Here is a 27141-nt window from a genome sequence, read left to right as displayed (position 1 = left end):
ATGTTGGTAACATCCAAACAGTGGGAATATGCTTGTGCAAATTCTCTCATGACATGTAGATGTGAATTCAAGAGCAAATTTTTACAAAATTATTTACAGGTGATATTATACCTCAGTTAGAATGTTTAGAATGTTCCCAATGGCGACTGATATGTGTTGGAGGTGCAGGGATAGAAAGTCTTTTGCTCATAATATGGTTGTACTGCAATCTGTTTAAGAGGTATTGGAGTGAGACTGTAAGCAATATAAAAATAATTACAGGATTTGAATTACAACTTAATCTTGCCACTATACTCTTGGAGAATAATAAATACCTGCTTCCTAGGCAGTATATAGTAATGGTGGCAAACAGCACATGTACCATCAATTGACCAGTGGAAAAGGGAAATATGGACATAAAGGTTTATGAATAAAATCTCTAGCTAAAAATTGCTTTGGGATGGGCAGATGAACTCAGTCCATGCATTTCAAAAGAACTGGATTCTGCTTATTAGCCAGGGCTCCCCGACCTTTTGGGGTTGGTTGGGCACATTTGGAAATTTGTGTCACAGGCACTTTCACAAAATGGCTGCCATGGAAGGGGCTTGGTGGACACGGCCAGTCACAAAACACTCTTTTTCCAAAAGAAAGCCAGTGAGACTAGAAACCAAACAAAACAGTAATTTGCCAAAGAACCTACGGCCAAGGCAGAGGTGAGGTCTGAGCTCCAGAATACAAAACCACTCCTTTGAGCCCAAATAAAGATGGTGCTGGACAGCAGCACTTTGCTTTGCAGCAAGCTATCCTCCCAGTTGAAAAGTAATTAACTATCTTAAGAAATAAAAGATGGGGGGCGAGGACCCTGGAGGGCACCAAGAGTTGCCCTGGGGGAAATTGGTCCCTACGGGCATAGTATCGGAGACCACAGGCATGATGAATTCATGACTTCTGACATATTGAATATGAGATAAACTATGTTTAATAATACCATGTATTGAAAAGTATTAGGAATAATAAAAAGGGTGTTGGCCAGAAAAACACACGACACTGAGCACGTGCAATTTTCCATTTTAAACTCGCTTAAAGCACAGCCTCATCATGACTACAGGAGTCAACGTGAAGTTTGCTTCTGCTGCCCAGATGCCAAAAATATTTACTTGGGAATAAGCAGCACCTTATTGTGGAAAAGCGTGAAACCTTTTAAAAGTAAAAATCATAGTGTGAGCACGTGTAGCCACGATACAGGTCTCCGCCGGCCAGTCCCGGACCACGAAACGCTTTCAGAGATACGGCGGAAGGACGCCGCGGCCAGCGGCGCCAGGCCCGGCCCGGCCCGGCGGGGGCTGAGGCGGGACACGCTGCGTTGCCCGCTCCTCTCCGGGCGGCCGCCGGAGGCCCCTGGCCTGCGGGGCGCTCGACTTCGCCCGGCCTTGCGCGCCCCACCGCGGCTCGGCGGCGGCGCCTCCCGGGCCCGCGCGGCAGGCGCGCGCCTCCAGGCGGAGTCGCGGCGCGCCGCGGCGCGGGGCCGCCATTGGGAGCGGGGGCAACGCCTGGCCAGCGCCCGCCGGCCCTCCCGCCAGATAGCGGCGCGCGCCGGGCCCGCTCCTCCGCTTGCTGGCCTTGCTTGCCCGCCCCGCGCGCCCACCCGGAGGCGCTCTGGGAAGGCGCGGGGGAGCACAGGCTCCCGGCCGGTGCGTGCGCGGCGGGGCACTTCCCCGCGGAGGCCCCGCGCGCGCCACGCGCCAAGGGGCGAGCGGGGCGGGCCGGCCAAGCCAGCGCCCCCGCCGCCGAGAGGCCGGCGCAGGGCGCGGCGGCAGCCTCCTCGCTCGCCGGCAGGCGCCTGGCCGCCCCCGCCCCCGCGGGGCGGGGCCTGCCGGCCGGCGGCCTGGCGCTCAAAAGCGGCCGCTCCGCCCGCCTCGCCGCCGCTCCTGCTCCGCTCCCGCTGCGCTCCGCCCCGGCATGGCGCTCTCCGGCGACCCCTGCTTCCAGAAGCTGGCCGAGTGGCACCGCGGCCACGCCGCCCGGCTGGTCCTGCGCCAGCTCTTCGAGGCCGACCCGGAGCGCTTCCGCAAGTTCAGGTCGGCGACCCCCGCGACGCCCCTCGCCGCCGCGCCGCTTTCGCGGGCGAACGGGCGCCGGCCCGCCTTGCGCGCCCGGCGCGGGGCGGCGGCGAGGGCGAGCCTGAGCCCGAGCCCTGCCGCGGCGCCCTGGGGGCCGCTTCGGCCCGTCCCTCGCGCCCGGCGGAGGCGGCGGGCGGCCCGGGCCGGGGGCGCCTGTTCGCGGGGCCGCCTCGCGGCTCCCGGGCGCTTCCCCCCGCGGCGGCCGGGGCGCGAGGGGCGCAGCCTCTCCGGGCCCGGCGGTGGCCGCCCGCGCCTCCTCCTCGCGGCCCGGTGCTGCGTCACGGGCGGGCGCCCGTCCCGCCGCGCGTCGCCGTGCGGCTCTGCCGCAGCGTCCCGCGGTGGGCGAGGCCGGCGGGACCTCGCCCGGCCGGGCGTCCCGCGGACGCGTCGTGCTCGGCTCCCCTCGTGCCCAGCCGCGGGCAGGAGAACGGGGCCCGCTTCCGCATCTGGCCGGCGGCCCGGAGAGACGGAAAGGCCGCCCCGGTTCTCCTCAGCGCCCCCCCGGTTGCCTCGGAGGCGGCCCCGTGCCCGCCTTGCCCGGGAGCGAGCCGCGCTGAGTGCGGCGGGCTTGCTCCGGGCGGACACGCGCAAGATGGCGGTGCAAAGCGGCCCTGCCCGAGCCGCTGCCCTCCAGGCGCGTCTGACTGCCGCCGCCCCCGTCCCCAGCCAGGCTGCAGCCCAGCACCCCTGGAGGGCGTCCTCTTGGGAAAGGCCGTTGCCCGGCACCTGTGCCACGGCGGGACGCCTGCAAGAGCGTTTAGGCGCCTGGGTGCGCCCCCTTTTCTCTCTCTGGTCGTTCGCAGCTCACAATCTCGCCCGCCGCTTCCCTTTTGTTTCTCCAACTGGACTGCTCCGTGCTGAGGCAGAGGCAAGAGGCAGCAGCTGACCTGATGGCGCAGGGCGTTGCCACGCTGGGTGTCCTTTATGAAAAGTGTGTACACGTGCGGGGGGGGGGGGTCCCAAAAAGAACAGTGCCAGGTTAAATTAATTCTGGAGTCAGCTGCTTCCTGTTCCTGCCCTCCCAAGCCTAAAATGCAGGTAGAAGTTCAGTTCCAAACAGGCCCAGGCTGAGATGTGCCCACGATCACCTTCACCATTTTGGAGTAGCCTAGAATAACCCCCGCTGTGATAGTTTCACGTTTGGTTACTTCAGGTTCCAGTTCATCCCTGGAATTTGGAACAACGGCGCCAAACGTGGCAAATGCCTGCAGGTAGATCAGGAGCTACGCTTTGCTCTAACTGGGATTGTGAGTGTTATGCTGTGGCCGCGTGGTAGAGCCTTGGTCTGTCCAGCCCCGTATGGCTTGCTCTGAACGGCAGAGGCCCTCCAGGGCTCTTCCTCATCGCTGGCTTACTTCCGGACAGGGTCACTGGGACCAGCAGCAGTCGGACTTCAAAGTATGTGCATCACCACTGAGCTATGACTGGTGAAGTCCAGAAGATCACTCGGGCTGCACTCCTGCCCCTGCTTACCTGGGAGGAAGCCCCAATGAACTCAGTGGGCCTTACTTCTGAGTATGGGATTGCACTGTGAATGGGGATTTAACAATCTCCAGGAGGGCAGCCACGTTCGTCTGTGGGAGCTGCTGTGTCACCTTACAGTTCCAACATTTACGATGGCATCTGCGGCCATGGACGAGAGTTCCATCAGACGAAGGGGAGGGTGGCCACCAGAGCGTATGCCGTGATAAATGTGTTAGTCTTTAAGGTGCCACAAGACTCTCATTAATGCGGATTAGTTACACGCCTGTGAAACCCAGCTTAGGAGACTAATTTTGTAACATGCAAAATCTGTACATGGGACCCACCTGGGGGTGGGGTGTCATTTCAGACCTGGAAAAGCCTAGTTGGTTCCCAGTTGTTGGCATAACATTTCCAAGTACCTGGAGTTCCTTCCAGTCTCTGTGTGTGTTTCCACATTTGCCCTGTAAAAATGAGCTCGCTCCTGCCCGTTGCTACCTTTCTCAACATTTACTGTTTTGGGACTTTCTAGTAAATCTTTTAAGGATCACAGCATTCCGAAATCTGCCTGTGTATCGGTTATGCACCATTGAGTGGTGCTCACTGTGAAAAACCCCTAAGTTTAGCTGTGTGGATAACTGAGGACAATTGGCATTCCTTGATTGCTAAACGTTTCCTCCTGGTGTTGAATTTCTACCCGTATATCTGTAGGACCTAGAGCGATGTGTGTGTTTCAAAATGGAAGCATCATTCAATATGGGAGAGACCCTTGTTAAACCACCTTCTCACCTGTAGATTTATTTGATTTGTACCCCGCCTTTCTACCAAAAAATGGCACTCAAGGCAGCAGCTTCCCGACTTGAGGATGCTTTGCACACAGCGAGCTGCTTGCGTGTATATTGCTGCATTGCTGGAAATCACATTTACCCTTGTCACTTGTGAATGCACAATGCCATCATTCTTCGTTTTCTCCCACATACACAAGCAGTGAAGTAGATGTTGGTGCATTTGTGTCGCGTATGTATGTGCAATTTGTCCTACATAAGTGGTGCCAGAAGGCACCGTGCGTGAAGTGGCCCTTACCTCCTTCCCTCTGTTATGTAGGCTTTGTAACTTTAAAGCATTCTTTCCCTTTCTCCCTAAAGCATTCTTTCCCTTTCTCTCTCGACACATGAAGGAGCTTGCAACTTATAAACCTTAAAGACGAGAAAAGAGCATGCATAATAGCATATCTGTCCTAGTGCCCTGCATGTGTTGAAGTAAGTTGTATGAGTTTGGTAGCATGTTGCAAGCGTTGCCTAATGGGGCTTAAAACGGTCCTGGGTAGATGTTGCAATCATACGGAAACATTTACCTCTTCCTGAACCTTGTGTGGGGGTGGAGTTAAACGAGGGTAATTTTGTCAGCTTTCCTGTTCTGTGAAATACAGAACTGATGGTGAACTGAGAATGTATAGTTTCTTTTTTAAGAGGGAAATCAGTTTATGAGGACGTCTGATACTGACAACCCACTTAAAAATAATGGAAGGACATTACTCTCTTTCACTTGACAGGCAATCTTTGCCGGGACACCCATCCAGGGAATCCTGTCTCCGTTGGTCTAGTCTACTCTACTTCCTTCAGGGCACCTGGCGGGCAGACACTAGGCAGATGAACCATTAGCTGAGGACTGGGGTTATTCTTCAGGATTGTTCTTCTAAAGATTTTCTGGAAAACCTGCATCGCTGTCTGTGACCTCTGGCTTCAGACTCGGGTCATTCTGCGGTCTGAGCCATATGTTGTGGTCAGTGGCGTACCTTTCCCTCATTCCACCCCCACTGGACAGTCTTGACTCCCTGGCACAGGAACACAAGAAGACCCTTGGTCCATCTGGCCCAGAATTGTCGACAGTGTCTGGCAGCAGCTGTACAGAGTTTCTTAGCCTTCCTTGGAGATGTCAGGGATCGAACCTGGGACCTTCTACATGCAAGGCACATGCTCCACCAATGAGCTTCCAAGAGGGCCCTGGTGCTCTTAGAGCAAGAGCATAGATTCTGCAAGTGTGGAAGCACTGCCATTGCTTTGCCTTGTGTGTGCCTAGCGTAGTGTGATGGTGGCTTGCTTAGAGGGCCGGCAGGGGCTGCCTGGGCTACTGCCATTGTAGGGCTGCTAGAAGTGGATAATGATGGGAGGACAGGACAAGTTAGCACAGTTCTCATTTGGCTGCTTTCTCTATGGGGTGCCGATCATCATTCACTCCAGCCAAGTGGCAAATTGCAACTGATTTAACCAGGTAGTTGTTTGTCACCTTTCAAAATGTTCATCTTCAGAGATTTTAAAAGAATCAGAAAGTAGCTGTCAGTATCGTGTGAGTTCTTCTTTTGACCTGTGGTGGAGATTCTTTCTCTCTTTGCCCCAAGAACCACTGCAAACTCTGGGCATGGTGTGGAATTTCCTTTTTGTGAGCGAACAGGAGGTAACTCTCTAACAGCAAAGTGGTTTGCTTGGTTGGATGGAACTGTCATTTGCAAATGAAAGTAATGTGTAAAATGACCTTCATTTACCCTTCCCACAACTCAAAATCATGAGACTGAAGAAGCAATTCCTCAAAGATTCCTAATTGCTCTCAGAGTACTTTAGTTTTATTTAGGCTGAGTTGTAACAGGAGCCTGAAGACATAACGGTAATGGTTAAAGGCCATGAGTGTTCTCCCAAAGCAAAGTGGTTTATGATCTACCTTTGCTTTTCCTAGCCTGATGCCCTCTAGATATGTTGGACTGCAACTCCTATAATTATGGGACGTGCAGTTCAACACATCTGGGAGGCACCAGGTTGAGGAAGACAGCTACCTTCTCTCCATCCATGCTTTAGACTGCTTGGCATCTGCTGAGATTCTGCAAAGAAAGCTAGTCTAGATGGACCCTGGTCTGGTCAAGAAGGCTACCTGCATTCTCAAACAAGTGCGCGTGCTCAGGATCTTTAATACAGATTTGTTACGTTAAAGAGGTTTGAGTATGCGCTGGTAAATGTCAAATCCATCTATAAACCATGGAGATGCTAGTAAAAATAGACTGAAGTCCATCCATCCCTGGAAATAAACTCAACTGCCTTCAGGATCTGTGTGGCCAGGGTAATAAATTAAAATGGTGGGGATCACAAGGCTAGAATGATAAGAGACTAGTTGGGTATAGCTTGGCTATGCTACGAGACCAATATGCTTAAGGCCCACTTCCAGTTAGGGCATAGTCTAGAAAAACATCTATTTCTGCTTCATTGACTACGCTAAAGCCTTTGGTTGTATGGATCACAACAAACTCTGGCAAATTCTTAAAGAGATGGGAGTACCAGACCACTTTACCTGTCTCCTGAGAAACCTGTACAAAGGCCAAGAAGCAACAGTAAGAACCAGACATGGAACAACCGATTGGTTCAAAATTGGGAAAGGAGTATGACAAGGCTGCATATTGTCGCCCTGCTTATTTAACTTATATGCAGAGTACATCAGGAGAAACGCCGGGTTGGATGAATCACAGGTCGGAATTAAGATTGCCGGGAGAATTATCAACAACCTCAGATACGCAGACGATACCACCCTAATGGCAGAAAGCGAAGAGGATCTCAAGAGCCTCTTGTTGAGGGTGAGAGTGGAGAGTGCAAAAGCTGGTCTGAAACTCAACATTAAAAAAACTAAGATCATGGCATCTGGCCCCATCACTTCCTGGCATATAGAAGGGGAAGAAATGGAAGCAGTGACAGATTTTACTTTCTTGGCCTCCAAGATCACCGCAGACGGCGACTGTAGCCATGAAATTAAAAGACACTTGCTCCTTGGGAGGAAAGCTATGGCAAACCTAGGCAGCGTAGTAAGAAGCAGAGACATCACTTTGCCAACAAAGGTCGGTCTAATCAAAGCTATGGTTTTCCCAGTAGTAACGTATGGCTGTGAGAGCTGGACTTTAAGGAAGGCTGAGCGCCGAAGAATTAATGCTTTCGAACTGTGGTGCTGGAGAAGACTCTTATGAGTCCCCTGGACTGCAAGGAGGTCAAATCAGTCAGTCCTAAAGGAAATCAACCCTGGGTGCTCATTGGAAGGACAGATACTGAAGCTGAAGCTCAAATATTTTGGCCACCTAATGCGAAGAGAAAACTCCCTGGAAAAGACCCTGATGCTGGGAAAGACTGAAGGCGAAAGGAGAAGGGGACGGCAGAGGATGAGATGGCTAGATAGCATCACCGATGCAATGAATATGGACTTGAGCACGCTCCGGGAGAGAGCGGAGGACAGGAAGGCCTGGCGTGCTGTGGTCCATGGGGTCACGAAGAGATGGACATGACTTAACGACTGAACAACAACTAGAAACCAAGCTGAACTATGGTGTTTCAGTATCTGGAGCATTCAGCTCTTCCCTCTGGTGCCTCGCTAGCACTAATGTTTACTAGTGTGTGCTTTTGTTATGTAATATAAACTCTGTGTACCTGAAAGGCCTCCTTTGTTCCGTTGGGGTTTTTTGCTCCAATTAGTTGTGTCTGCTCTCAGAGTGATGCTAACCATGTGTCGGGCCCAAACATCATACTTGTATTCTGTTTATAGCCTGCATTTTTCTGCCATGTAGACATGCAGGGTGGCCAAAGACAAAACACAAGAACAAAAACATTAGAATTTGCACAGGCAAAGAACTAAAGAGCAATGAAGACCATCCACCATGAATTCCCAGTTGCAAAGAGCAGGAGTAGTTGAAACGCCACCCCATCCCTTTCTCTGGGGAGGAGCACGCCGGCAGGGAGAAGGCTACCTCTGGGCCTCGTCCCCATGATGTGCTGGTGTGCTTCTTGGCGGGAGTTTTTGCTCAGGGGAAGCTTTCAGACATGGCGTCTCCTGCCTGCTGTCTGTAGTAGCGCAGTCCACTCTTGTCTATATTGATTTGATTTATACCCCGCCTTCTACCAAAAAATGGCACTCAAGGTGGGTGGAGCAGGCCTTAGTTGAAAGAACTATGGGAGAGGGTTAGAAAATGTATTTCAGCTTGGTGCCAACCTGCAAAAGCTGGGGGAGCGATTCATGTTCCTAGGTTCACGTTCATTTAAGAGCACAATTTCTTCTGTTGGGCCAGGCTTCCTGCCCGCTCTGGCTGGCTGCAGCTCCCCAGGAAATGGTCGGGGTGCTATAAGCGTCAAGGCACCCGTGGGTCTTTCGTCAACACTACCAATGCAAAGACCCAATATTATACCGATGGAGCCTATGTTGTACTATCTAACATGAACAGCATCTAACATAAACCTCTTTTTTTGCAAGAAAACAAGTCAGCCTTTTGGGTTTTTTGCAAAACCCTGTCTTTGTTCCCCTGCTGCTGATGGGCCAGCACCATGCGGGAGGGGTACAAAATCAGGCAGAAGGCTGCACGTTGCCCGTGTGTTGCCACCATTGTTGTAGGAAGGCCTTTGGTTTGTGTCTTTTTACCGTTTGTCTCTGCCATCCAGCTGCACACACTTCTGAAATAAGTTGAGCTGTCTCATTCACTTCAATGCGAGCGGATGCCTGGAGTCAGTTATATGAGGCGAGGCTGGCTGGTGGACCTGGGCCTCCCATAAGGGTGGCGGTGGGGTCGGAATGTGGCCAAACCTGAATGTGGCCAAGCCTGAAATATGTAGGGCACAAGCCACTGGAAATTCAATTGCAGCTTGGGAAGAAGGACTGACAGGAGCTGTTTAAGAATGAGCGTGTGAGAAATCTGGGGTTTTCCAGCTTGGGCACCAAAATCGATCCCCAGCCCTGTGGGTGTAGAGAAGCCCCCTGGTGGATCGTGCCCTTTGATGGATTTGAATATGCTGTGGATGTGTTTTTTTTGCCTCTCCTCAGACTGGAGATGCAGGTTCTGCATAAGATCAGAAGGGCTGCAGCTCAGTGGTAGAAGGCCTGCATGCCACCACAAGGCCCCCCAGGTTCGATCGCTGGTAGCATCTCCAGACAGGGTGGGGGCGGAATGCTGCCTGAAGCCCTGGAGAGCGCTGGCTGCCCATCAGTGTCGACAGGGCTGGGCTAGAAAGACCGAGGGCCTGGCTCATTACAAGGCAGGCTCCTAAGGCCAGGGAAGACAATGTGGCTGAGGACTGCGTCCCTCTTGAGCATCTCTGCAGCCTGCGTGATGCATCTCCTTCTGTCTGAACCGAGCCGCGTTTCTTGGGTGCCGCACTGCAGAATGGGCACTCGAACAGAATGCGCTCCATCGAGGGCAGCCTTGGAAAGCATCTTTGAGAGTAGGAGCCCCGCTGTCGAAATAAGACTGGAACGCTGAAGTCCTTGCCTGATTCCTGGAGCCTCTAGTGCAGCCTGCTGGAGGCACCCTCTAAGAAGTGTTGGACTACAATTCCCAGCATCCCCCAATCATCCATGGCTGGCTGAGGGATGCATGAGTGCCACAGCCCCCTCCTGCTTGTGGAAGCTCCCAGGTCAGGGAATATTGCATATTATTTGTGGCCTTTGTTGTCAGTGGTTTAGCTTCCTGTTTCCTTACGTCACTCCTTCCCATCTACTCCTATTGAATCAACCCAAGGCTAATGTTCTAGCATATGAATTGGAGTTGGTGGTTTCCTGAGTTCTTTTGCTGGTTGTGAATATTATAAATCTGGACATGTATGTACGCCATGGGGAGAGATGCTTCTGAAACCTCCTTCTCAACTCTGTCTCCAGCTTCAAATACAGAAGGATTGTGTTTGGGCTGGCTGACTGGATAAGCCTGCGGAGTTCAGAGTGCTTCACTGGGATAGCTGAAGATTAGATTATATAATTTCCAAACAGGATTATCGTGGAAGTGAGCAGAAGGCATGGGTTGATCTCGCCCCTTGGACTGCTTGTGCGTATAAAAAATTATTCAGCCTGCTTGCCTTACTCATGTTTCCACAGTGGGATGGGTAGCGCATAGGACTTATTTTTCAGCTGGCTGCATTTATTAAAATATTCTTGATTTGCAGAAAGGGTTTTCTTTATTAATGAACTGGTGTGTGTGGACAGAAAAAAACATTGTTCCCTAATTGCAAGTGAATACTTGTGAAAAAGCTGTCCCAGCAAAGCAGTGTTTTGAAATGGCCAAAGTAACGTCTATAGTTAAGGTGATTGGGATGTTTGCCCATTAGATGCCTACTTTCCTCTGCTAAGTGGGAAAATGTTCATTTATGTAACGTAATGGCCTTCTCTCATTATTTTTGACAGCTTGACGCTGAATAGTGAACATGGAGACATCTTGGTTGACTATTCCAAGAACCTTGTTACTGAAGAAGTTATGAAGTTGCTGATGGAACTGGTAATTAAGTACTAGCTTGCATATTAATCATAGAATATTTATAGAGCATCTTCAGTATATATGGTGCTTTACTGCAGCGTTCCTCAACCAGGTACTCTCCAGGTCTGTTGAACTGCAACTCCCATAATTCCCAGCCAACATGGCCATGGAATGATGGGAGATGCAGCCAGCACATCTGGAGAGCACCAGGTTGGAGAAGGCTGTTTTGCAGAGGACCCTGAGCAAGAAAGTTCCCACCTTGCTGCATAATGAAAAGTAACTGTTCCACAAAAATGGAAATAGGTAGAATAAAGGGTTGTGAGCTGATTCTAAACAAAGATGTCCAGTTTCTAGCATGATGTGGTCGAGGTGTTGCTTTCCCACTAATCGCAAATTCCACCTATGAGCCTCCACAAAAGCCTGGAGCCAAGCTGCCATCTAGCTGCCGTCCAGCACTTTATTGGTTTTAGGAGAGATTTTTGACATGCTGTCACCTCTGTTAATTGTGAGAAGGAAGAGGCAGAGGAGAGTGAGAGCCTGTATGTAGCTGCGCTGCTGCTTCTTACCCACTGAGGTATCTGTCTGAAGGGGATGCAGCTTCCCAAACTGAGCTACACTGGAGGGGGGCCGTAGATCAGAGAGAGAGGCTGTTATCTCTAACGGGATTGGTGGGTTTGGAATGCTGTTTGCTCTTTTACTAAATAGTCAATGTTCACTTCCAGGCAAAATCAAGGGGCGTTGAAAAGGCTAGAGAGCAGATGTTCACAGGAGAAAAGATCAACTTCACTGAGGTATGGGCTATTTTTATCCATGGTCTGTAGGTTCCACTGAACGGTAGCAAGGAGGTTTTTCGAGCATGTGATGCAGTACCCCAGCCTTCCCCAAGCTGATGCCCCTAGATGTGCTGGACTGCCTCCCAGCCACTGTGCCAGGGATGCTTTCAGGTAGCTCTTTCCCCTTGGCGCCCAGGTATGGCACAGCAGAAATGCTTTCCCTAGCCTGATGCCGTCGCTTCCTTTCCTGTCTGGACAGCCACAGTCTAAATCCTCTGCCCTGTTAGCTCAGACCCTGATCAAATCCATCATTTAGAAAGAGACTCCTGCATGCCCCCACCCACCCACAGCACCCATCCCTGTGCAGCCCGTACATACCCGTTATTAAGGCACTCTGCAGAATGTCAAGTGGCTGGATGGGACCAGAATTCAGTCCGAGGAGCTTATCGTCATGGAGTGCTAGTATGGCTGGGAATAATTATTTACTTGTAAGGACAGGTTGTCCATTCATTGAAGTATGCTCCAAGAAGAGGTACCTCAGGGATTGTGTCCCAAACATTTTGTTTTTACCAAAGGATAATCCATGTGACCAGAACAAGATCAAAATTATGTTTAACCTGCATGAATGTTCTGAAGGAGTGATGCAACCTGTTTTGCAAAATGTCTCTTTCTGATAACTAATTCTTTCAGGAGTGATTTGCTCAGCACTTTTTGTAACTGTACAAAACTGTACCCCCTTGTTTCAGAACCGTGCGGTGCTCCATATTGCTCTGCGGAATCGCTCAAATACTCCCATATTAGTTGAAGGCAAAGATGTTGTTCCGGAAGTGAACAAAGTGTTGGAGAAGATGAAGAATTTTTGCCAGGTATCAAGCGTTTGCCAGACTTGCTTCTCCCTGTGGCATGTGATGCCTTGTGGCTGACCTTCGCACACGTGACGAGCATCAGCTCTAAACTAACTGGGCCATCTGCTGTGCCAGTTGAATCAAATTAATCTTCACTGTGTCCCGGAAATGCTACCTTACCATATATACTATGCAGTACATACAAAACTCTTGTGAATATACAACTGTTGTGTCATATATATTCATCACCTCTATCTCCTTATTGCCTGTGAGTTAAACACAAATCTTCCTGTTGCAGTCATTGCAAACAAGGCTACATTAGGAGTTGCACTGGATCTAAGCAGAGAAGTTTAAACCCCACAGGCCAGATAGTGATTTTGGCCAGCTGTGTAAACCAAAGTGCTTGTCTTGGATCTATACAAGCGTCAGAGAGTAAATAATGGATGAGTTTTTTTTACTTCTCCCAAACCATAAGCAGGGGTCCCCAACCTTTTCCTGGGTCAGTGGGCACTCTCCCCAAAAGGCTGCCACAAGGGAGGCTTGCCCATTCATAAAATGGCTGCCATGGTGAGTGTGGCCAGTCACAGAACACTTAGTTTCCAGAAGCCAAACCGGTGAGACTAAAAGAAAAGGAACTTACCCAAGAACCTAAGTCCGAGGCAGAGGTGGGCTCTGAGTTCCAAAACCCCCAAATACTCTTATGAATCCAAATAAAGATGGCGCTGGAGGCCAGCCTTTTTCAGCAGGCCAACCTCCCAGCTAAAAAATAAAATAAAAAAAATCTTAAGAAATGAAATAAAAATAGGAGGGGCTGAGAGCCTGGTGGGCACCAAGAGAGGGGTCTGTGGGGCATGTTGATGCCCAGGGGCACCATGTTGGAGACCCTAGGCACAATGGCAGGCCCATTCCTCACTGGGAGCATTGCCCTGGTGCCCTTGAGCTGGGTGGTGCGCCTGCACAAAATTCCTTCTGCTCCCAAAGCTGCTCTGGGCACCCAGGGTTGTACGTTAACCTCAAGAAGTTCACCGCCTGAACATCCTGCCAGGAAGGTCTCCTGTGCAAACCCCGCTGAAAGGAATGGGAGCTGCATGAGACTGAGAAGACCAAGCATGGAAAAGCAGTTGGAGCCCCCAAGTCTGCCGTTTGTCAAGGTCTTAGGGCGGAATGCAGGAGGTGGAGTTAGGCAGGCTTCATTATATTAGTCGCCGCTAGGTGAAAAATGATTGTATGGTGCAGAGGCTGCTGGGACAAAGAAATGACATATTCTGAAAATCGAGTACAGCCTTCCGCAATCTGGCGCCCTCCGGATGTGCTGGACTGCAACTCCCATTGTTCCCAGCCAGCATGATAACAGTTGCACTGTAGCCAGAGGGCACCCGGTTGGGGAAAGCTGGTTTAAAGTCTGAGCCCTGAGCGGTGCAAAGGCGGCCTTCCCTTGAATGGTCCGGCTCTGGAGGCAGCTGCCGCTCTTGACGTCCCGATGTGTTTTGTTTTGCGGGAGGGCAGGAACATTTTTCCATGTGAGTCCCTTAGGGTGCAATCCTATGCATGTTTAGACAGAAAAAAGTCTGACAATGCTGGGAGTTGTAGGAATTTTTCCTGTCTAAACATGTGTAGGATTGCACCCCTAATCATGTAGCAGTCCTTGGTCATGTAAACTCCTTCATAGACTCAAACCACAGAAGAAGTGTGCTTTTATTATCTCTGTATTCCATATAATAATACTTTGCATTCAGAAACAAAACACTGTGACTTGTAAGTTATGAACAAAAATGTCTAGCAGTCACTGAATTAATACATATAGTTCGGATTCCAGAACTTCCTCTTGAAACCCTTTAAAAAAGATTGGAATTTCTGCTAAACTAAGCAAATGGCCAATGGGCTGGATGCGCCCAATCTCAACTGATCTCGGAAGCTAAGCAGGGCCAGCCCTGGTCAGTACTTAGATGGGAGACTGCCTGGGAATCAGGCTTCCTGCACTGAGCAGGGGGTTGGACGCAATGGTCTTGTAGGCCCCTTCCAACCCTGTGATCCTATGAAATCCAGCCTCCATATCCTAAACACAGAATGCTTGGAAGTAAGGGCTGAATCACACTTAACTGGAAGCATGATACAAATGTAATCTGCCCTGTCTTGTGTTCTTGCAGAAAGTTCGCAGTGGTGATTGGAAAGGCTACACCGGAAGAGCCATCACTGATGTGGTCAACGTTGGGATTGGCGGATCGGACTTGGTGAGCTGTTCTTGCTCTGTCTCTTCTCCATGTGATGGAGGTGGTTCATCCACATGTTCAAGAGGTCTCATGCCTTTTCCCTTTCTTCAGGGCCCCCTCATGGTGACTGAAGCTCTTAAGCCATATTCCAAGGGAGGACCCCGTGTATGGTTTGTATCCAACATTGACGGTACTCACATGGCCAAAACACTGGCTGAGCTAAATCCTGAGACGACACTCTTCATCGTTGCATCCAAGGTAGGTCCTGGCCTGGGAATGTCACAGCTCTTCCGTCCTTCATTAGCACCTTCAAAGGGGATCTATCTAGGTATGTCCTATGAGCCAGAAAACAAAACACTGTAGTGTGCCAGTTTCCAAACGCATGTCACGACTGCCCGGGGTTTGTCCAAACCCCAAATAGTTGTGAATGAGCGGGGGGGTGTGCTGGTACCCAGCTGCCCTCCCGGTCCTCCATCTCTGGGTTGTTCAGCATGATGACCGAACCTAGAATTGTGCATTGTTGGAGTGGGGGGAGACAACCCAGAATTAGAAGCCATGGTTTGTTCTTGGGTTCAACTCCGGGTTTGGTCCGCAAGGTAAGCAACTCAGGGATGGAGTGTGCCTGGGGCGTTTAGCTCCACCCAGCTGTCGCGGGAGCGGTTGGATGGCGAGAGCTGGCTCACTCGTTCCCGCTTCACTCACAAGAGCCCGTTGTTCAACACATGCCGATTGTAAATAAAGGGAGTGGGGAGGAGCACCCCCCCCTTCTGGGATAGGCATGTTACAGTCTATTGATTGGCATTATGGGACTGGTGTTGCCCGATAGAGACTTGCCTCATTCTGACTTTGCTCCTCTTCAAAACTGTGGATTCTCACACTTCTTATTTGCCACCCAACTGACAGATCCTCTTGGGGCAATTTATAATCATAAAAAACCCCAAACAACAATATAATAACAACCTAAATAAAAACTACAAAAATAAAAATACCAAAATAACTTTACTGCTGGCTTTTTAATAATCCCTTTCCAGGGTACTTTAACTGCACAGCTTCTTTCATGATGAACACTCTGACCCAGTTTGCACGTAATGTGCAACCCACGGGTTAATTAATCCATTTTCTGGGCACATTCTGCAGCAATTTTGCATATTCAGCCTCCAGTTGGGCTGATCAGAGGTTGCTATGTGATGTGTAAACCTGGACACTATAGGTTAATCGTGTGTTAAAGAACCCAGAGTTAACCTACAATCACTAGTTAGGTAAATTGTGGGTTGTTTAATCTATGACTAACTAGTTTCTGGGTTTGAACATCATGTAGCAGCCTCCAATTGGAGGCTGAATATGTAAAATGGCTGCAGAATGAGCCTGGCACTCACTGTGGCAAATTGTGGGTTGATTAACCGACAGTTTGCCTCTGTTAGGTGTGAACGGACCTGGCAGGTAATGGGTAGAGGTGCGTGATGGTTCCCAGCTCTTACCTGGCTAGGATGCTGCTATACCTGTCTGATTATTGACTATACACAGCTGATGTTGCATATGGATTTAGGACCAGTTGGGTGCTGTAAAGAGAGCCTTTGCACATTACCAGTGTCGGTGGCCAGGCAGCTTGTTTTGCCCTTGGTTTGTTGAGGTCAGTGGGTCTGGTTCGCAAGCAGCTTTGGTAAAGCCTGCAGGCTTTGGACTCCACTAAACTAGTAGGACAAGACTTCTGTTTGTATGATGGATAATGATGCCTTTAATTTAGAGGCTGCAACTCTTAATTGATTGCTGTTGATGTAAAATGCAGTCTGTGCTTCTTTGCTAGTGTGCCTCATGATCTCATCTTGGAAATAGAGGCTGAAGGATGAAGGGGAACTTCAAACTGTTGGCTTTGTTTTTGTGAATAAAACAATTCCGAGTGTCCTTCCTGAAAGCCATTGGGACAACCACCATCTCTTGGCTCTTGTTTGCTGGGTTGCTGTTAGATAATTGGATAGATTTGGAAAGAGATGAATGGCATTCTTAAAGTTTGCTTGATAAACCAGCCTTTTGTTTTATAATCAAACCATTTTTGGAGATGGATGGGAGAAGAGGAGAACGTGATGTTGGTCCTTAAAGCTACATTTTAATGGTTGAATAAACTCCATTAAGGGAGGGCGATTCTTTCAGAACTGCATGACTGACCATGTCTCTGCATTTCATAAAGCAGGCATTTTTGTGCTAATGAGCCAATCAAATTGTCTGAAAACTAAGGGGAACAAATAGCTCCATTTTTAGATCTAAACCAGATTTGGGGTGGAGGAGGGGGCAGCCATCGGCTTGATTGATTCTAAAGTTCTTGTGAGTTTTAAAATTAGCAGTCACAGGAAGGACCCATTCCGTGGGGTTTTTCTCCAGTGCATGCCCCATTGTAATGAGTGGGACTTGGTCAAGTTCATGGTGGCTTTTGCTCAGTGTGTGCCAAGAGTTCCAAATGATTCTTCTCTTTAACAAAGCAGTGTGTGCGCGCGCGTGTGTATGCGTGTGCTGGAGTTAAAGAGGAAAAGTGCAGAATGTTGTGGGTGTAGAATCCAGTTTCCTGTGAATATGATTTCATACTCCAGCTTTTTAAAAACAAAATTACACAAGGTATTTTACATAAAAACAGTATAATACGAAGAATAAAAATAATCTTTCTTTCAAAGCCTTATGAACTAGAAATTTGCAAAAAAGGTGCTTGAAAGTGTGTGGGCAATGCCTCTTAAAAATTCAGAAGCCAGAGATGTGGCTGCCAATGATGATTAGTGGTTTGACTTCCTGGCGTCTCTTCCCTTTCCAAGTCTGACGCCACACAAATAACATTTATACAAAATACATAAAATGCTGAATAAATTATGCAAGTGTCTTGAAGTTTTATAATTTATCTAGAGTGCAGAATTCTGCTTTTCTTAGTGTAGAATCTAGGTTGTCTGGAACCAGAGCATGCACAGATAAATGTGTTTGAAAATAACCTTCGTAGCTTAGATTGTTCATGAGCTATGACTTGATGCTTCCATTCACCACTCAGTAGATCTTCATTACTGCTCAAATGCTTAAAATTAAGTATTTACATAGGCTGCCTGTGGAAGCCAGTACTTTAGTGGCTGAAATTCAATTCAGATCTCATGCTTCAATTCAGATTTTCATACAGTGTTTGGATTCGCTTCAGCATCCGGTGCCTGTCATGAAACCCCAGGCCCTATGGCAGCCTTATCCAACCTGGCACTTTCTAGATGAGTTGGAACAACAACTCCCACAATCCCCAGCCAGCATGGCCTGGGAATGATGGGAGTTGTAGTCCCAACCCATCTGGAGGTGCTAGGCTGGGGAAGGCTGCCTTAGAGTTGGAGTGGCTAGGTTCTAGGGGTTGTAATGGCCTCATCTTGTCTTGTGTTCCTTAAAAATTGTATTGTTTTTATTGGCCAGGATTTTAACTCTTTTCTTTTTCTCCTATCCACTGCCCACAGACTTTTACCACCCAAGAAACTATCACTAATGCAGAAACGGCCAAAGAGTGGTTCCTTCATGCTGCTAAAGATGTAAGTAAAAATTGTATTTCACGCTAATTGGCATGTACTGAACTCTGCAAATAGGTTGGTCTGCAAATGTGGCTAAGCTTGCCTACTGCCCCCCCCCCCCCAAAGGTATGGATGGTTAATGTAGATCTAAAGGAGGTAGGTGGGGAGAAGAAGGGATGTAGTTTCTGCAAAGGTTCCCTGCCTGTTCCTGTGGATGCAAATGTTACTCTAGAGGTCACCGGATGAGTGGATTGGCATGTCTGCTCCACCTCTTGAAACTGTGTGTTGTGTCTCAGATGTCCTTTGAACTGTACCCCAATCCCCTGTATAAGGCCCAATGTAATAGTAACACTGGCCCCCTGCCAATCTGGAAAGTTTGGAAAGTTCATTCCCTCCCATTCTTTCCTTGTCAGCATGGTTTTGTGCACCATTGCTACCCGTGGTTCCCTCCATAATCATGGTTTGCAAACCTGATTTGGCTATGTTCATACTTAACACTTACGTTAGCCATGAGTTGTTGCTTTAATCTTGGCATTTCTTGTAGGCGAGCAGACTGGCTTGTTTTCCCTTTTTCTGGTTTGTTTCTCTCCTGCCCATTTTCCCAACCTTCAGAGCGTTCTAATTTTCAGGCTGTGGTTGCTAGGCATCTGTGCCACAGGGCCAAAATGCATTGGGCTACTTTGACGAATGAAACTTGATTTTCCTACATCCTGAGACTTGTTCTCTCTTTTCCACCATGTATCTATTTCAGGGCAGATAGCAGCTCAAACAAACCAGGAATAAGACATGGTTCTGGGTTCAGACATCATAACAAGCTGTGGTTTAAACCAGTGAGACTTTGTAAGCCAGCAACAAACCATGGATTCTATTTGTAGTTTATAACTGGTTAACAAACCATAGTCTGTTTGTGGGGATGGGTTTGGACACCATGGCCAGCCAGATTTCAATAAACCACACCATGCCTTAGCATTATGTGCAAACCAGACCTTTGAGTCATGGATTCAAACTCGGGGTTATGATGGAACCATGGTTAGTGTTGGTGCAGTGCACATATAATAGAAACCCATCACTGACTATGGACTATAATCTTGTTGAGAACCTTGCTTGGGATGGAGAAGCTCTAGACTTGTAACCCAGGCTCGCATCTGCCCAGGGCCCAGGTGTCTTGGTATACCTCTGCCTTGGAATGTTACAAAGCCAGTGATGCCATAAGGGAACCTGAGATAAAACAAGCTTGCAAGTGCCCATTTGTTACTTGGCAATTCCTTCGCAGACTGAAACCAGGTTGGACTTGAGATGGGAGGCTGGCCTTTCCAAAGGCAGATGCCTGAACTATGAATAGGTGTCCTTAAGTGGAACCCTCTATTTCCCGATAACTCTTCTGCAAGGATGTCTTGCTGCTTCTGTGACTATCTTTATCCTTGTGCACCCATCCCTCTCCCTGGTGACTGTGCAAAACTACCTAGCCGATAAGAGTCTGAAGACATTGCTCAGCTGTTCACCTGCAGTTGAAGCTGGAGTTGAGAATCTAGTTTCTTGACTGCTGTGTGGTCTGGGGTAGCTGAATAGCATTGGAGTGGTGGCACAGGCTGCTCCTGCCAGACTCCTCCCAACCCCCAGACTCTACGATTCTAAAAACAATGGTAGCTGTAGAAGAAATGGGGCTGTCAGAAAGTGAACCAGTAGGGTGGAATCCAGAGACAGTAGGGAGCACCTTGGAACTCTTTGCTGGCCCGGTGCTGGCTCCAGGACTTGTGGGAAGCGTTGGTCAGCGTCGCTGCTAATAAAAAACAAGGGCTGGCGCTTTGACCCCATGAGGCCTGGTTCTGCTACACCACTGTCAACAAAAATTTCCCAGAATTGCTTGACAGTGCACATGGTGTCCTTGATTTGTGCATCCGTCTGATGGTAGTTCCAAAAAACCTGCAAAGTTTTTACATTGTTTTAAGTTTTAATCTTAAGTTGCCTTGGGGGACTTATATGGGCTGAAAGGCAATTCATACATTTAGAAATACATAAATAAATGATAGAAAAACTGATGACCAATGCTGTTTTGTGGCACTTACGGTGCCGGTATGTGTCCAGGTCGCCCTCTTTGCCCTGTTTCTGATAACCTTTGCTTCTTCACCTCTGTTGCCCTTGGCTCTTAGTCCCGTCCTTTTGCTTGGCTCACCCGTGTGGTGCCACCAAGCTACCTCTTCCATGAAGCTTTTGGCTTAGCCCATGTCCTTATTTCTCCCGTTGAAGTGAAGCCCCTGTCCTCTGTCCTCCCCACTCTGTAAGCTGTTCTGGGGGTAGGTACCTGCCTTTTCCTTGTATTATTCTAAAGTGCTGTGTTACGGGAGTGATACTGTGTAGATTAGGGGTGTGGAACTTCTTTCAGTCTGAGGGCACGATTCTGTTTTGGAGAAACTTTCAGGGGCTGCTTTTCAGTGGTGGGAGAGGCTGAAGACAAAAAGGGGTGGGGCCAAAAAATAGCAGTATATTGGAGCTTAAAGCCCATACTGCCAGTGGATAAGCCTTAGAAGGGGCATTTCAGCCTATTAGAATGGGGGTGGGGGGACTGCACAAAAGCCGGGAAAGCACCAACCAATTGGTGGTCAGGGGAAAGGGGTGGAGTCATCTGGAGAACCCAGGGGCCTGGATTGGGACTTAAGGAGGGCCAGAAGCTCTGCACTCCTGGTGTAGATGATAAATGAGCCAACAGGTTTTAGGGAATCTTGATGGAGGATATTTACCAACCTGCTCCATCCCCTCTCCCTGCTGAGGTTTTACTTCTGACAATTAAGTTTGCTACGGCGAAACTAGTTGCTGTCTCTGAAGTAACCCATTCACTGTTGCAGAGGTCTGGGTTTTGTCTTAATAATCTTTTTATTGTTATTTAAAGGCTTCTGCTGTAGCCAAGCACTTTGTTGCTCTGTCTACCAATGGGGTGAGTATCTGTGTACATGCGTGTTCATGTGGCTTTAAAAATCTGTTGAGTAATTTCATGACCACGTTCGAGGAACAAAATAATATGATACAGGGGGCCGGTCATCCCAAATTTCCAGGGGTGTTTTTGGTCTTTTTTCTTTTTCTTTTTACTAATTAGCACCCTATGTGGCTGCTCTGGAGATTGGAGAAGTGCTGCAGATACACTGGGGGTACAGTGGCTGCATGCCTTCTCCTGCAAAGCTCAGGGCGGCAACTCTGGGGATGTTGCGCAGGAGGAAAGGGTTAGCCCCCAGTTCCATGATCTCTTACTAATCCTGAATCTCCCAGGTCGCATCTAGTTCAGCTAAATGCTACAGACCTGCCTCCCCCCCAACCTGGTTCTCTCCAGATGTGCTGGATTGCAATTCTCATCTTTCCCAGCCTGCATGACCAATGGAATGATGGGAGTTACAGTCCAGCACATCTGGAGGGCACCAGGTTGTGGGAGGCTGCTATAGAGGGATGGGGGAAATTGAGAAAAATAATCCAGGGAAGGATTGAACGTTTCCTGTATGCTCGTATGATCTCATTCTCCCAATACGGATCCTTGTGGAGCCAAAACAGCGCCATCCACAGACAACAGGGAGGTCACAGCAGGTTTGGGGAACCTCAGGGTTTCCGCAAGTACAACCCCCCCCCATCATGGACACCGCCCGCCCCCCCAGGATACAGAGGGGGCACCCAAAACAGTGCGATGAGGACTGAGCGAGCTGACTTCTATTCTGGAGGGCGAATAGAGTGTTCCGAAAGGAAGCCTGGCTCCCTTGTGTGGCTGCGGAAATGTAATTCTAATGCTAATTGCTCAGAACCTGGAGATGACAAGATGGGTGGTCCATCAGGCTCAGAGCCATTGACTCATTGACAGGGCATCTCCAGGATCATAACAGAGGTTGTAAAGTAGAAATGGAAAAGTTAAGATGTTCTCAGAAATAAGAAGTATAGGAATATGGGTATCTAGTCTTTTATCGAATTAACTAGGCTAAAACCTTTAGCATACAATAGGAAGTAAATTCCACCATCAGCAAGGGTTGCTTCTGAGTCAATACAGCCAGGGTCAATCTGTAAGTCCTTTGATTTTGCAACTTTAATAAGCATAGGACTGACTAAACAATATTTTTTGTGTGAGGCTGCCCTTATTCTTCCTTCTGCCCAGCTCTCTGTAGGACATTCAAGCCCAATTACCTTGATTGTGCCATGCTTATGGTTCAAAATATCACTGTTGTAGCCTTTCCAAAGAAAACTCTGCTTTGATAAATATCCTCACTGGTTTCTCAGGCTTTAAAAGAACTTTGCCGCCCCCCCAAAGTACTTTAGAAGCGTATTTATTTCTTAGTTATACGAACATTTGTACCCTGCTTTTCACCTCCAAAAAGGAATAGCTCAAAGTCTCGAATGAAATATAAAAACAAAGATAAAGATAACAACATTAAAACAAATTTACTGGAGTAAAAGCAGCATAAGGAGCAAAGAAAAAAACCCACAAGGAGACAAAACTAATAATAAATAGGTTAAATCAAGCAACAACAGAACTGGAAGCTTGTTTAAAAAGATAGGTTTTAAGTCACTAGTGAAAAACAGAGAGCAAAACAACCGAAACAATTGAAGTTTCCGAGTGGTCTGCAAGGACAGCCCCATATAGGGCACGTTACAGTGGTCCGCGTGAGATGTAATTTGAAAGGTTGTCGCAGGGAGGAAGGCCAGGATCTCTTGATCATCACAGAACACGGAATAATGGGCTCAAGTGACAGGAAGCCAGATTCCGGCTGAACATCAGGAAAAACTTCCTGACTGTTAGAGCAATACGACAATGGAACCCATGACCTAGGGAGGTGGTGGGCTCTCCCACACTGGAGGCATTCAGGATGAGGCTGGACAGCCAGCTGTCGGGGATGCTGTGACTTGGATTCCTGCACTGAGCAGGGGGTTGGACTGGATGGCCCTGTAGGCCCCTTCCAACCCTACTATTCTATGATTCTATGTTGCACCATGGTTAGGTCCAGCCATACTAGAACCTTTGAAGCTGCGTTACCTTGAGTCAGACTGCTTGACCAGCCTTTCATAGCCTGGTGACCTCTGAATGTTGCTGTATACCAGCCACCCCCAAACTGGCACCCTCCAGATGTGCTAGGCTGCAATTCCAATCACCCCAGCCAGCACGGGAGTTGTAATCCAACACATCTGGAGGGGCACCAGGTTGGCGAAGGCTGGGCTGGGCTGGACTGTCAACGCAGCCTTCCCACTCCTGCCACCAGAAGTCTTTCAGCTGGAAAGGCCGAGCCTGGGTTTTCTGGCATGCCAAGCGTGGGCCCCACCACTGGACTCGGGCCCTCCCCCACAGATGCCGTTGCCTCTTCTTAGAAGGCGGTGGTGATGCTTGTAACATTATCTTCCATAGATGCCCTTGATTTTAGATGTGCGCTTCAGCTGTGAAGTACCCCGTGGTTGGTTGATTTTTGCAGGTCTCCCCACCAAATACCATAGTGATCTAACAGTGGTTCTCCGTTCTCTCTTGTTTTATAGCCTAAAGTTAAAGACTTTGGAATTGACACTCAGAACATGTTCGAGTTTTGGGATGTAAGTAAACCGTTAGGTGGAAACCCACATTTGACCGTAGGGCGGTGTGTCTTGCTCTTCTTGAATTCAGCGCTCTCCTACCCCATCCCTCCTGAACCTGCTCTGGCTTTTGCCCACCTTCCCAGCTCCAGCCGTGCACAGCTGATCCTTGCCCTTGGTGTGCATGCAGCCTGCCGATGTGTGCATGCACACCTTGGTGTGCATGCAGCAGGAGCAGTGGGCTGGGGTCAGAAGAAAGGAACAGGCCTGTTTGAACCTCTTTCAGTGCCAGGGCCAAATTCCATTTTAGAAATGTTCTCGATGGGGAGGGGCCATTCCAGAGCTGGCTGGGGCCAAATGCGGGGCGAGGGGGGCTGAAATAACAGCATCTTTTAATTTAAAGCCCTTTCTGTAAGGAACTGAGCCTTCAGAGAGGCTTCTCAATCTCTTAGAATGCGGATAAAACTGCACAAAAGCCAGGAAGCCACCAAATGTTGGGGGAAGGGGGTGTAATCATCTGGGGGACCCCAGAGAGCTGGATTGGGACCCCAGGATCTGCAATCCTGCTGTCTGTCCACATGGAAGCATCATTAGAACAAAGCCACACTTCCTAAACCCATGTTGGACTGTCACCCCCCGCCCTCCATGGATCACACTCTTCTGGCAGCAGCATTCGGGGGCGGGGGAATCTCCTGTCCCTCCCCAATGTCGAGCTCACTGCATTAGGGGGCAAAAATGCTTCTGATATCGATGTGAGGAAGATGGTGACATTTGCAGACAGTGCAGAGAGATGCTGCTGCCCCCCCTTGTGAATGCTTTCACAGTGGAGGAGCATCTGGTTAGGGCAGGTTTAGGATCCTGTCCATGAGTGAAATGCAAAAAGGTCTTGGTGATTGGCCCTTCCACTGAAGGCTTGTCAAAGGTCAGGTTAGGAGGCCTTCGAACACATTTCAGTCTAGACAGCTGCTGGGTAATAGGAGATTGTTCACTGTTCCCATCTTCAGCCTTAAGAAGCTATTATAAGCGCTGACATTTGCCTGCTGGAAGCCTACTGTATATAGCCTAGGTCAGTAAAGGTCAAACATCACCCTTGCCTGAGATCTTGGAAAGTGATGCAGGCAAAGTGCAGCAGTTGAACTTGGATCTTGGAAGTGATCAGAAACTGCCTTGCAGTGAAGAATTTGAAACTCCCAAGGATCTGATAGCAGGAATATGACCCTCATTGTATGTCTTGTCTAAATCAGGTGCCCTGCCTCCTCCGCCGCCGCCTCCTCCTCCTCCATATAAATAAAAAGAAGTGTTTGTATGGACTTGAAAACGGTATATCCAATTGTTATGAATCTTTTAGGATTTGTTCTAGTTCTATCTGGTGAGGCATAGTGAAAATTTCGACCACCATCTTGAACCTAAAAGGCGGCAAATCAACATTTTTAAAGATACACAGTTCAATGCCATTTGATCTATTTCAAACAAACTTTGCATCATGATTCAGCACTGCAGCGAGCAGATTTTTAACCATGCGAGATTTCATGTTTTTTAGACATAAAAAACAAGCCCCAAATAGTGAAAAAAATGTTACAGTATGAAGAAAAGAACGAGCACAGTGTGAAGCCAGGGAAGCGTCATAGGCTGACATGTCAGTGTGGTGGAAGCCTGCAGTTGCGTCTTCGGGCGCTAGGGGGAGGCCTTCCCCAGCTAGCACAGTTTCAGGCCGGGGAGGTTCGTAGGCCCCGGTGTAGGCTGCCCCCCTGCTGTGGGGCAGCTCCTCCCAAGGGGGAAGGAGTGGACAGACCCCTCCCTCGGGGCTGGCTATAGGGGTGGACTATGGCAGGGGCCATGCCCAGGGCTGCCAGCAGGTGTGCCTTCACGGGCGGGGCAGGCACAGTGTTTCCAACTGTGACAGCTGTGTTAGTTTGCTTGAAGGCTTCTCCATCTCGGCCTAAAGACAATTCCAACCCGTGCAAAGCCGGGTCCATTCGCTAGTGTGATATATGCACGCAACACACAGAATGGCAGGAACTCCATCCTAATTGGCCCACCTACCAAGAGGAGATTGGAAGTATCCCTCCATTGTCATCTTTTCTCTCTCCCTGCCCCCTTCTTCAGCTAGGAAGGTGCCAACTTCTCACCCCCGGGTTTCAAATATGCATAACGTGCTCAACGTTGAGGGTCCAGATTTTGCCCTAAGAGGTGTGTGCCTCAGCTCACCAGACTCTGGGGATATCTGTTCCCACTGGCATGGCACTCCCACCCTCTTCTCACTGTTCATTGGGTTTAACTTCCTCTTACAGCCCCACACCCCTGTGCCAAGTCCACAGAATCCCAAAGTCCAGAGCGTTGCTATGAACAGCTGTGAGCTTTGTGCACATGTTGATGTTTGCCACTCGGGGGCGGGGGGGCTGCTTTAAAATACGAAATATATAAGCTAGTTAAACCTGTTTTGTTTATGATGCTCCTTGTCCAACCGTGGTTTATTACTCATTTACCCACAGTTTTACTCCTTTTTGTAAAGATCCTAAGTTCCTCTTAATTTGGATCTGGGTTTTGACTGTTAAATGTCAAAGGGATCTTTTTTTTCCCTGGAGCCAGACTGCATTTTCACCCTAGATACTTCGACCAAGGGGAGGCTGTTCTAGACCTGCCTTGCAGTGATGGGGGAATTTCAGCTGGCTGCCGCCGCCGCCATCTCCCTGGTCAGAGGCCTCGAACTGCATGTGGTGCCTCCTCCCTAGGGGTCAAGAGTCTAATTTTAGAAGGTGTTGGCAGATCTCTATGTAGCTGAGAGCCGTCAATGGGTCCTGATCTACATAAGTGACGGCGTCTTTGTGTTGCGTGGCATGGTGTAGAGCAGTCCTTGACAGCTTGTGCCAAGAGAGCATTTTTCCCTACGCTTGGTGTTCTCGGGCCTGTAATTTTACTTACAGCTCCCTAAATAACTCTCTTCTCCCCCGCCCTTTTCTCTTTGCAGTGGGTTGGTGGCCGTTATTCATTATGGTCCGCCATAGGCCTCTCTATTGCTCTGCATATTGGTATGTACCCATCATTCTCAGCAGCACCAGATCTCTGCTAGTGTTAACGTAAAGTCATGTTGGACAACCTTTGGTTGTCAAGTTTTTTTAACTTTAAACAAATTGAGCACCCATTAGGAAAGACAATTTTAAAAAGTAATGAAATGATTCCTAACTTTACAGAATTCTGTTATGCTTCAGTATTTCTCTACCCATTTAGCAGAGGTTGCCAGCACCTTCCAGTCTTCATGCTGGTGTTGGTTGCTTTTTTTTTTTATTATCGAGAGAGTGAGACAGGCTCCATACTGCAGTAATCAGAAATGCCTAAAACACTCCTTTTCAGGAGGGCTCCTATTTCTGGACAAGGGAATACTGACTCTCATTTTCTGGTACTGGTTGGATTGTGTTCTAATGATGGGTTCTTTATATTTGTAAGTTTGAGCTGTCTA

General features: G+C 48.9%; 1 protein-coding gene across 2 annotated transcripts in view; it reads left to right on the top strand.

Moving 5' to 3' along the window:
* Positions 1-1839: 1839 nt before the first annotated feature.
* Positions 1840-27141, top strand: part of GPI (glucose-6-phosphate isomerase) — a 36289-nt gene continuing 10987 nt past the window's right edge. The window contains exons 1-10 of one of the 2 annotated variants that reach the window (XM_084812240.1): positions 1840-2057; positions 10746-10836; positions 11538-11606; positions 12335-12454; positions 14581-14664; positions 14755-14901; positions 18108-18179; positions 21046-21090; positions 23652-23705; positions 26653-26713. In XM_084812240.1, coding sequence (XP_084668366.1) covers positions 1939-2057; positions 10746-10836; positions 11538-11606; positions 12335-12454; positions 14581-14664; positions 14755-14901; positions 18108-18179; positions 21046-21090; positions 23652-23705; positions 26653-26713 — 862 coding nt within the window. In that variant the 5' untranslated portion in view covers positions 1840-1938. Of the gene's footprint in view, positions 2058-9401; positions 9986-10745; positions 10837-11537; positions 11607-12334; positions 12455-14580; positions 14665-14754; positions 14902-18107; positions 18180-21045; positions 21091-23651; positions 23706-26652; positions 26714-27141 lie in introns of those variants that run through there. The other variant, XM_084812241.1, reaches the window with a different exon arrangement.

The sequence above is a fragment of the Heloderma suspectum genome, chromosome 8 (genome assembly GCF_057233095.1).
Source record: "Heloderma suspectum isolate Gila_16-S chromosome 8, 16-S_ref, whole genome shotgun sequence".
NCBI classification, from domain to species: domain Eukaryota; kingdom Metazoa; phylum Chordata; class Lepidosauria; order Squamata; family Helodermatidae; genus Heloderma; species Heloderma suspectum.
The sequence above is the reverse complement of the archived record's forward strand: the minus strand, read 5'-3'. Positions and strand labels throughout refer to the sequence as shown.